At 43.0% G+C, this 12,234-nt stretch overlaps 1 protein-coding gene across 2 annotated transcripts in view; it reads right to left on the reverse strand.

Annotated features, from left to right (window-relative positions):
* Nucleotides 1-12,234, reverse strand: part of LOC111962378 (N-terminal EF-hand calcium-binding protein 2-like) — a 144,374-nt gene that overhangs the window by 30,157 nt on the left and 101,983 nt on the right. For both annotated transcript variants that reach the window (XM_023985429.2, XM_023985428.2), the window contains exons 6-8: nt 9,497-9,636; nt 8,922-9,049; nt 6,214-6,293 (exon numbers count right to left, since the gene is read on the reverse strand). In XM_023985429.2, coding sequence (XP_023841197.1) covers nt 6,214-6,293; nt 8,922-9,049; nt 9,497-9,636 — 348 coding nt within the window. The remainder of the gene's footprint in view (nt 1-6,213; nt 6,294-8,921; nt 9,050-9,496; nt 9,637-12,234) is intronic.

Raw genomic sequence — 12,234 nt, forward strand, 5'->3', positions numbered from 1 at the left:
GAAATGCTTTACTTACAGCCTAACCAATAGTGCAAAAAAGGTGTTGGTGAACAATAGGTAAGTAAAGAAATAAAACAACAGTAAAAAGACAGGCTATATACAGTAGCGAGGCTATAAAAAGTAGCGAGGCTACATACAGACACCGGTTAGTCAGGCTGATTGAGGTAGTATGTACATGTAGATATGGTTAAAGTGACGATACATATATGATGAACAGAGAGTAGCAGTAGCGTAAAAGAGGGGTTGGGGGGAGGACACAATGCAAATAGTCTGGGTAGCCATTTGATTACTCTGTTCAGGAGTCTTATGGCTTGGGGGGAAAAACTGTTGAGAAGCCTTTTTGTCCTAGACTTGGCACTACCGGTACCGGCTTGCCATGCGGTAGTAGAGAGAACAGTCTATGACTGGGTGGGCTAAATTGTGAATAATAATCAGTGATTTCAAGTTTGTAGTCATCAATTTCTGAGCTGATCATGCCGAAGTAGAAAATACAAACTGCATTTTCTAAGATAACCAACATGCAACAATTTCAAAGATTTTACTGAGTTACAGTTCATATAAGGAAATCAGTCAATTTAAATACATTCATTAGGCCTTAATCTATGGTAAAAACACAAGGTTGGGGCAATAGATCAGAAAACCAGTCAGTATCTGGTGTGACCACCATTAGCCTCATGCAGCGAGAACACATCTTCTTTCACATAGAGTTGATCTGGTTGTTGATTGTGCCTGTGGAATGTTGTCCATCTCTTCTTCGCTGGCTATGCAAAATTGCTGGATATTAGCGGGAACTGGAACACGCTGTTGTACATGTTGATGCAGAGCATCCCAACATTGCTCAATGGGTGACATGTCTGTTGAGTGTGCAGGCCATGAAGAATCTGGGACATTTTCAGCTTCCTAGGAATTGTGTATCAGATCCTTGCGACATGGGGCCGTGATTACCATGCTGAAACATGAGGTTGATGGCGGCAATGAATGGCACGACAATGGCCTCAGGATCTTGTCACAGTATTCTCTGTGCATTCAAATTCCATTGATAAAATGCAATTGTGTTAGCTGTCCAGTGACTTTGCCTGTCCATACCATAATCCCGCCACCACCACCATGGGGCACTCTGTTCACAACGTTGACATCAGCAAACGCTCACCAGACGACGCCATATCACGCTGTCTGCCATCTGCCCGAATACAGTTGAAACCCGGATTCATGTGACAGGGCCATGAATGGTGAGCATTTTGCCACTTGCGTTTATGATGCCAAACTGCATTCAGGTCAAGACCCTTGTGCGGATGACGAGCAACACAGATGAGCTTCCCTGAGATGGTTTCTGACAGTTTGTGCAGAAATTCTTATTGGTTGTGCAAACCCACAGTTTCATCAGCTGTCTGTGTGGCTGGTCTCAGACGATTCCGCAGGTGAAGAAGCAGGGTTGTGGAGGTCCTGGCAACCACATTGTGTTTGGTTGTTGAGGACTGTTGGACGTACTGTCAAATTTTCTCAAACGATGTATGGTAGAGAAAATGAACATTAAATTCTCTGGCACAGCTCTGGTGAACATCTCTGCAATCAGCATTCCCAATTGTACGTTCCGGCAAAACTTGCATATTGTTGGCTATTGTGTTGTGTGACAAAACTGCACATTTTAGAGTGGCCCTGTTATTGTTCCCAGCACAAGGTGACCTGTGTAATGACCATGCTGTTTAATCAGCTTTTTGATATCCACACCTGTTCAGGTGGATGGATATCTGGCAAAGGAGAAATGCTCACTACCAGGGATGTAAACAAAATTGTACACACAATTTGATAGAAATAAGCTTTTTATGCAAAATGGAACATTTCTGGGATCTTTTATTTCAGCTCATGAATCATACCACAGATGAAACAATAACAAAATGGACGCCCCGCTTCTGTTTTGGTAAAACGCTGAGGGATGGGCCTGGAGAAATGTAACCACGCTCAGATTGAGAGACAGAGCAATGGATGCAAGGACAGACCATTCATGATATCAAAATGATTGTTTTAACTATGCTATAGGCTATAAAATGTACAATGTTTACAAACATTGGGGGGAAAAAAGCTTATATTTTGGGTTCTCATGGAGTATAACAGTTGAACTAAGCTTATGAGGCATTTATAAGTTATATTCTTCAAGGATGCTGATAATATATATATATATATATATATCCATTAATTCTTGAAGAATATATATATAATTTATAAGTCCAAAAATTGATGTAGCAACTACAGATTGCCCTTTTAAGTCTGTCGAAACTGTGCGAGTTTGAGCATAAACTCGCTTAAACTTCTTGAATTCAACCATTATTGGGTTCAAATCCACATTTAGATTTGTGAACAACAACCACAATCCGTAAAGGCGTAAATAGCTAAATGAGAGAGCAGCAGTATGATTCACATCAATGAGCTATGGAGATATCCATAATAAGTGATATCCGTATCGCCGTAGAATACATCACTGCTGTCATCCTTACCTCCATGCGTTTATTGAAATTGGATAATCTTTGGATGCCAACAGCAGTTGCACCATTGGAAGACATAGTTTGGACTGTAGCCTACAAAAGCCTATTCCTGCTCTTTTACCGCGATCCATCAAAACCGAGACCATCATAGTGGTCTCTATCTCCAACAACACATCCAATCTGTGCTGCACCTCCCAGGCAGGGCTCAATATTAAAACATCTCTAGCACTGGTGCTCCCTACTTGACACACTGCTCGCTTAACCCGGAAGCCAGCCGCACCAATGTTTCGGAGGAAACACTGTACAGCTGGCGACCGTGTCAGCGTGCATGTGCCCGGCCTGCCACAAGGAGTCGCTATAGCGCGATGGGACAAGGACATCCCGGCCGGCCAAACCCTCCCCTAACCCGAACGACGCTGGGACAATTGTGCGCTGCCTCATGGGTCTCCCAGTCGCACCCAGCTGCGACACAGCCCGGGATCGAACCTGGGTCTGTAGTGACGCCTCAAGTACTGCGATGCAGTGCCTTAGAACACTGCGCCACTCGGGAGGCCCAGTGCTCCCTACTTTAAAAAGCTAGGAGCACAACATCACATTTTGGAGTGCCAGAAAAAATGTATTGTACAATTTTGGTCCTTACTGAACACTTCTGTTTTTTGACTCTACCTGTTGTTTTTGCACTCACCTAGTTTCCCAGGTCCCAGTTTTTCGGCCCTCAAGTCAAATCAAATCAAATCAAATTTTATTGGTCACATACTCTCCAACCCTGATCTGCTAAATATGTGTAACGGATTATGTAAGGGATTACAAAAAACTGTAATCCATTACCAGCAAAAAAATATTGTAATCAGATTACAGATACTTTTGAAAAACTAGATGATTACTTCGACTATTACTTTTAAATTCAGAAAGGATGTTTGTGAAAAAAATTCTTTGACACTTCTCTGTTTTCTCAATGACATTCAAATCAGCATTGAAAAAGGCACAAATTTAAGTTTGTTCCACTTGAGCGAGTCTGACCTGTTGGAGATGCGCTAGCGAGCAGCCATGGGATGTGCTAGAGATTGGTTCTATCAGGGATGGCCCGCCCATTAGGCATGATTAGGCAGCCTCTTAGGGCAGCAGATTGACGAGGGTGGCATTTAACAAGCTAAATTGACCAAGACGCACCTCCAACAACACATATCACCTCACATAATTCTGGCCAAAACAATGAAAACATTATTCACCCAGTGACATATGGGTTATTAAGGTGAGTGGTGATGCTGCCCCATGATAAGCAGTGTCCACTTTGCCAAAGGCAGGGCGCGAAACATTTATCTTGTCCATGCCCAGCGCACATCTCCATGGTACTGTTGGAGACACAGACCTGCGGCGCTCCACCAACGCTCTGTCAAAGTCATCTAACATAAATCATGTAGCAGCCTATACAGTATAAATACTATATAGCCTCTGTGGCCTTTTCTGTAGCCTACAGGACGACCAAATTTATGATAATGTCATGAGACACTTTTGACATCATGAGTGTTTCTGATTAAATAGCCTAAATGGCGTCCTATCAAATAAAAATGTGCTTCAATGTGAATTATGAATGAACATGTTGACAAACACACCACATCCTATAAACAGGACAGGTCAAAGCAAAATGGACAATAGCCAATGGAATGAAATTAGGCTACTCACGACAGCTGTCCAGGAGATTCAATCAGTCAAATCAAATCAAAGTTTATTTGTCATGTGCGCTGAAAACAACAGGTGTAGACATTACAGTGAAATGCTTACTTACAGGCTCTAACCAATAGTGCAAAAAAGGTGTTAGGTGAACAATAGGTAAGTAAAGAAATAAAACAACAGTAAAAAGACAGGCTATATACAGTAGCGAGGCTATAAAAGTAGCGAGGCTACATACAGACACCGGTTAGTCAGGCTGATTGAGGTAGTATGTACATGTAGATATGGTTAAAGTGACGATACATATATGATGAACAGAGAGTAGCAGTAGCGTAAAAGAGGGGTTGGGGGGGGGACACAATGCAAATAGTCTGGGTAGCCATTTGATTACCTGTTCAGGAGTCTTATGGCTTGGGGGTAAAAACTGTTGAGAAGCCTTTTTGTCCTAGACTTGGCACTCCGGTACCGCTTGCCATGCGGTAGTAGAGAGAACAGTCTATGACTGGGGTGGGCTAAATTGTGATGATAATCAGTGATTTCAAGTTTGTAGTCATCAATTTCTGAGCTGATCATGCCGAAGTAGAAAATACAAACTGCATTTTCTAAGATAACACAACATGCAACAATTTCAAAGATTTTACTGAGTTACAGTTCATATAAGGAAATCAGTCAATTTAAATACATTCATTAGGCCTTAATCTATGGATTAAAAACAAAGGTTGGGGCATAGATCAGAAAACCAGTCAGTATCTGGTGTGACCACCATTAGCCTCATGCAGCGAGACACATCTTCTTCACATAGAGTTGATCTGGTTGTTGATTGTGGCCTGTGGAATGTTGTCCATCTCTTCTTCGCTGGCTATGCAAAATTGCTGGATATTAGCGGGAACTGGAACACGCTGTTGTACATGTTGATGCAGAGCATCCCAAACATGCTCAATGGGTGACATGTCTGTTGAGTGTGCAGGCCATAGAAGATCTGGGACATTTTCAGCTTCCAGGAATTGTGTACAGATCCTTGCGACATGGGGCCGTGCATTACCATGCTGAAACATGAGGTGATGGCGGCAGATGAATGGCACGACAATGGGCCTCAGGATCTTGTCACAGTATCTCTGTGCATTCAAATTTCCATTGATAAAATGCAATTGTGTTAGCTGTCAGTGACTTATGCCTGTCCATACCATAACCCCACCACCACCATGGGGCACTCTGTTCACAACGTTGACATCAGCAAACCGCTCACCCAGACGACGCCATACACGCTGTCTGCCATCTGCCCGATACAGTTGAAACCGGGATTCATCGTGACAGTGGCCATTGAAGGTGAGCATTTGCCCACTGTCGGTTATGATGCCAAACTGCAGTCAGGTCAAGACCCTTGTGCGGATGACGAGCACACAGATGAGCTTCCCTGAGATGGTTTCTGACAGTTTGTGCAGAAATTCTTTGGTTGTGCAAACCCACAGTTTCATCAGCTGTCTGTGTGGCTGGTCTCAGACGATYCCGCAGGTGAAGAAGCAGGGTTGTGGAGGTCCTGGGCAACCACATGGTCTGTGGTTGTGAGGMCTGTTGGACGTACTGTCAAATTTTCTCAAACGATGTATGGTAGAGAAATGAACATTAAATTCTCTGGCAACAGCTCTGGTGAACATTCCTGCAATCAGCATTCCAATTGTACGTTCCCGCAAAACTTGCAATATTGTTGGCATTGTGTTGTGTGACAAAACTGCACATTTTAGAGTGGCCTGTTATTGTTCCCAGCACAAGGTGGACCTGTGTAATGACCATGCTGTTTAATCAGCTTYTTGATAATCCACACCTGTCAGGTGGATGGATTATCTTGGCAAAGGAGAAATGCTCACTAACAGGGATGTAAACAAAATTGTACACACAATTTGATAGAAATAAGCTTTTTATGCRAATGGAACATTTCTGGGATCTTTTATTTCAGCTCATGAATCATAGGACCAACACTTTATATGTTGCATTTGTATTTTTGTTTAGTGTAATTTTTGTATTTTATTACAATACTTTTTTTGAGCAGGGTGGGTGTTCTTACCTTGTTCTCAAGGCGTCCAATCAGCTCAGCTAGTCGGTTGATCTGTGCCTCCAGCGTCTCTTTCCTTACCTCCACCACCCCTGATAGAACAGAGCCAACACACTCCCAGCATTCAACACCTGAAGCCAACACATTCTCAGCATTCAACACATTTTATGGTATAGATCTTTTCCTCCAGAGTCTATGAATATTTGAGGCAATTAAAGAGTTCCAACCAGGTCTGATAAATAGGGAATAAAATGTGTTAATCAGGAAAAATCATGACTATTCAAGGTTTGACAAATATATACCTTGTGCCTCAGCAGAGAAGAGGCCTTTATTGATTTTCAGCTCTGTGTAGAAAGCAATAACACATTCTATCCTAACGTACTTGGCTCGTGATTAGCTTTGCCTTTGTGAGTCACCCTGGATAATAGTGTGTGCAGTAAAGGCACAGCCAGGACGACAATGACAATAGAATGAAACAMACTGAGAGGCCCTGTGATAAGAGGCCTCAGTGAGGCAGAAATGAATAGGAAGGCCAATAATATTAATCCTTCCATTCTTCTCCCCTCTATGTGATGCAACATAACCAATTAATGGTGGAAAAGGGCTTTCTGCTCTTTAAAATCATCACCTCTCAAGGTGCCAAGCCAATTAGAGGATGACACTTCCCCCTGTGTCGATGAGCTTACCACAGAAGCACAGAGCTTAGAGGGGCTGTGGCATCTTGGAACCTACCAGCCTTAACCATAGAGACGTTTGAAGCATGCACATAGCAGGCACATTTGGTCAGTTGGGGCTGAATGGCTGTCCATGCTGTTTGAGCATGCTCTCTGTCATACACAGGAGAGCTGTCATTATTCCTGACTGGCAATGCTAACAACAGACAGCCATCTCCATGTGCAGCTGCCTTAGCATACTGTCCAACATATGGCAGGAACATTTTCGCAGGAACATTTTCATTCCACACACTGATGCCTGCACACTCACACACACAAGCACAAGTACACCCTTGTCAAAATGCATGGAGGAATGTGGCTTGACTCAGGTAACATTGAACAATGTTACCTACTTAAAAACAAAATTTCTCCCACAGTGTCATATAGTCCTGCAAGGAGGCAGTTCCACAAATCTGATCAGCATGAATGTTTAAATTTAGCACATTCACTGGCAAGGTATTCCCTGATCAGTGGAGAGAGCACAGACAGATTCTGCAACAAGAATGTTTTGTCTGCCATGATAAAAAAAGAGGGATATTGCAATATAGCAGGAACAACTGTAGGAAAAATATATATTTATATTTATAAATATATTTGATAAAAGTGTGAGGGAAAGTCAGGAAAGAACGAGTGAGTCTAAGAGTGAGAGACAGAGAGAGGGGGAGGGGGCACAGGGAAGTATTGATCAATATTTTCTTCCTGATAAAATAAATGACAGGCCAGACCAAGCTGGCCCCAATCAAGGCCCTATTTCCAGCCGCTGACAGCTGTAATACTGGTTTTTATTGCCCAAACTGTCAGGTTTATGAGTGTCTGTGGGAAATGTTTAACTGGTGTCAGGCTTAAGTAATGGACTCAAAATTGCCCGTTTCTATGGTTTCCATGTCATTCTAATGTAATTCTATAAAGCCTGTTAATAAATGAGAGCAGTTTGGACTGGAATTAATTTGTGAGGCCATAGCCAGAAGCTCTAACTCTGCTTTTCAGTGGAGCCACTCTCTAATTGAAATTCAGGAATGGATTCAGGGGAAAAGGGATTATTTATCCCCATTGGAAAGTTCGTTTTCAGCACTTGGTCTGAAAACGTACACCACAATACATAATGCTTGTACACCACAATACATAATGCTTATCTAGTGCATGCATGATGCATGCTGATTGTGCACTCTTTGTTTATTCTGTAATTGCTCTGAATGCTGTAYGTTATGCAAGCTGCTTTAAATTGATATATTCCAGAATTATCTTTGAGACAGAAGCATGAAACAGCTGAAATGTCATTGTGGTTCTGAATGAATGAAGAAATCTACAAATAAGGGTGTCTGGCATATGCACACTGGTTTTGGAAGACTGATATTGCTACTCAAACCCATAGGCCTACATGTGCTGCTTTCACCCCTGCTCACTGCAGAACCAACTCTAACTGAAGTGATGGCTGCATGCAGTGTATAATGTATTTGACTTTTTAATCTGCATATCTGTGTCATTGTTACAGCCGCTTCTTCCTCCCTCCCTGCCTCATCCTCATCCTCTCTGTGGGAGAGCWGGAGCCGCTAGTCACATCTCCATGTTCCTGTAGATGATTGATTGAGAATGTAGAAAATGGGAAATAAAACACTCTGCCTGAAGAGAACAGTGCTTTTGATTTCCATTCTGCTTGATTCATTCTACCAGGCTTGTCTCCAAGCTAATCACAAATGCAAATGACAAATGTATGTCAGACTTCATTCAGAATTTTTTTTTTTACATTGCATTTGGTTCAGGTGACACATGTCTACATTCTGCTTAAACGTGATGTGTTTTAAGGGGAGAGAGAGGGTGTTCAGTGTTCTTAGGGGAGAGAGAGGGAGACAGAAGGTAAAGTACATCACTTAAATGAATCAGCAGATTGTAGAAGGGGCTGGATAATTGACTCCAATCCATACAAAACTTATTCAGTGAGAGACTACRTACTGTAGGCCTATGCCAGTGTACAGTATGTTGTGTGTGACACAGGCATAGAGGCCTCACCTGTAGCAGTGTTGATGATCCTTGGGGCAGCATCCTTAGCAGCACTGATTCTGTTGTTAGGAGGGTAGTCAGGCACTGGGTTCTCATAACATTTCTCTGGAACCTGTTGACTGACCTTAATAGGGTACCTATACAGAGGGAGTGAAATACAGACAAACAAAGGGAGATACCTAGTCAGTTGTACAGCTGAATGCATCTTCCACATTTAACCCTCTGAATCAGAGAGGTGTGGGGGCTGCCATAATCAACATCCATGTCTTTGGCACCTGGGGAACAGTGGGTTAACTGCCTTGCTCAGGGGCAGAAYGACAAATGTTTACCTTGTCAGATCGGGGATTCAATCCAGCAACCTTTAGATTACTGGCCCAATGCTCTAACCACTAGGCTACCAGCTGCCCCAGAGAGAGATGAGAGATGAGAGAGAGAGAGAGAGGATGAGGGTGGATCACTTAAGTAACCAGAGAAGGCACATTGCTAGGAACCTGAGTGATTTTCATTTGGGGGACTTCCAGGCTAAATTTCACACACATAATGACATGACACAGCAGTGGTGTCCTCCTCACTCCACAACTCACCCTGACTGACTACAGTGCTGCTCGTCAATAACGTCCACAGCACTCTCCACCGAGTTCAGCAGAGAATGAATCTGATTGGCTGACTCCTTCAACAGGAAGCGGGTAACAAATTGCTCCACGTTGGTCCCTCGTTCGTACACCTGGCGAGAGGAGAGATAGAGAGAGGCGTAGGGGGGAGGAGATAGAGGATGAGAGAAGCCTTAGCACCCTTCTGCCCATCTGAACACACATCAGATAAGTCCCTCTCTGCATGTCTTTCACTGCCTCTGAAAGCTTCCTTGCTGCAGAGTGCTTTTAGAACATATTTTCCCCCAAGGTTGAAGACAGGCACTTTCTCTAAGCTTAAGAGAAAAAACGAAATATAGGCAGTAGTCAGCTAGGATGCAGCCTTGGCCGTACTCATCTATAGTCAGTTTAATTTCACTGGATGAAATAGACAATATTCTTCCTGCTTTGCCATTGTGGGGAAATGGTTTGTGCTGTCAAACAAGCTTTATGTTCTTTTGGATAAACTTAATTGTCAGCTCTTGTAAGCAGACACACAATAAGATTTCTAAGATAATTAGAACACTTTGTTCCATCAACCTTATAATTAATTATCACAGAAAACCGTAAACAGGCCAAGAAAATAGAGAGTGAATATCGAATTCCATTATCTCAGCCAATGCCAGCTGTAGGTTCAGAAACAATTTGCATACTGGTCTGATAAGAACAAATGAGATAATGTGCTGAGACTTTTCTAAGACTTTGTATTGGCATTTCTGGTGATTGCATACCAAAGAATGAACATTAATCCAAGTCTCATCATTGCTTGATAATATGAAATATAGCCTACTGTGTGACTAGAGGATCTACGAAGAGGCTGTCTGATACTTTAGAAGAGTTATAACTTTGTTGTCAAATTGCACACTATGGACATTGCTGAGCTGGTATAGTAAAGATGGAGACAGAATGGAATCTGGGGTTGGTGCCGTGGCCATGTTTCATCAGCATCAGATTTTTTTCTCTCTCGAGGTTTTAGAGTTCAGGTTATAGTGTGACAGCAGGAAGGAGGAGGTTTAAGAGTGTGATCATTCTTTCACCATCCTCTATCTCTGCCCCTGTCTCTGCCTCTGTCCAGTCTCTGTCCCAGTCTCTGACCCAGTCTCTGACCCAGTCTCTGACCCAGTCTCTGAACCAGTCTCTGCCTGTGACCCTGTCTCTGACACTGGCTCTGACCCTGTCTCTGGCTCTGACCCTGTCTCAGGCTCTGACCCTGTCTCTGTCCAGTCTCTGACCCTGTCTCTGTCCAGTCTCTGACCCTGTCTCTGACCCTGTCTCTGGCTCTGACCCTGTCTCTGACCCTGTCTCTGGCTCTGACCCTGTCTCTAAACCTGTCTCTGGCTCTGACCCTGTCTCTGACCCTGCCTCTGACCCTGCCTCTGCAGAGAGGAGATGACGGATTCTATAAAGGACTATACTGCAGTCTGCACCAAAGTAATACTGAGAGAATTAATATAGTAGACCATATAGCAATCAAACATGGCAGTATTTTCATAAAAAAACATCAAAACAGTGATACAATGTTGTTTACAAGTACAGGGTGTAATTTAGGGACAGTATCAGCAAGAGATAATGGTTTATGCAATGGATTGAAAATGAGGTTGAAAAGTGGTGTAATTTCCCTTTAAGATTGTTTGCACAAACAGAGACTATTTGATTGATCTTAGTATACAAATTAGCTTCAGATTATTTGATATTACGTCAGTCATGTTTTGTGTGCATATCTACACAAGTAGAGCAACATATGATACATGAAGCCTGTGGTTGGCCTTGTGTACTGCACTAATGGTAGACAGACAGAGAGGTCTATTAGTAGTGTGATAGTAACACAAGTAGGGTGAATACTACAGTGTTGGCTCACAGGTCCATATTCTATTACGCTGAGGTCGCCAGGATTGGGTGTGTGCGCAGAGTGCAGCCCGTTAAAAGGATGTGGGTTCAAAGCCCTGCATCATTGACAAGTTACAGGATTCCCAGCTCCAGATGAGGGGTTGAGGAAAATTACATGAATTTGTAAAACTGATTATCAAATGGCTGGCCCAGAGAAATAGCCACAACCTCAAAATGCATGTGAATAGAGCTCATTTCCCAAAATCTGTAATTCAATTCAGAGCCATCCATATTAAATGGAGACTGAATAAGGTGTGTCTTGTCTCAGATGTACCTGTAATATGAGTGACAATCAGAAAAGGTGTTTTGTTAACTAATGGGCTTGTTAAATATCAAATATTAGTGTCCTGAGCAGCAGGTAGCACCTGACGCAAAGCCCTTTCAGCCACAGATCATATCACTGTAGGTCATTACCACAGGAGGTTGGTGGCACCTTAATTGGGGAGGATGGGCTCGTGGTAATGGCTGGAGCGGAATAAGTGGAATGGTATCAAAAACATCAGACACGTGGTTTCCTTGTGTTTAACGCCATTCAATTTGCTCCGTTCCAGAAATTATTATGAGCCGTCCTCCCCTCAGCAGCCTCCACTGGTCATTACACAGGGAGAGAGAAAGCATTAATAGATAACATTAAGCCTGGCTGCTGTGGGCTGATTACAGAAGACGAGTGATAGAGGTCTAATTGCTGCTCTGTGTGTGTGAGCTGAAGGGCCTGATGATAAAGAAAACTATGATCTCTTCATTAACAGAGTCTACCTCCAAGGACAGACACACACAGGAAGGGTCTCAGACAGAGGCATTGTGTG

This window comes from Salvelinus sp. IW2-2015, linkage group LG4q.1:29, assembly GCF_002910315.2.
Source record: "Salvelinus sp. IW2-2015 linkage group LG4q.1:29, ASM291031v2, whole genome shotgun sequence".
Classification (NCBI taxonomy): Eukaryota; Metazoa; Chordata; class Actinopteri; order Salmoniformes; family Salmonidae; genus Salvelinus; species Salvelinus sp. IW2-2015.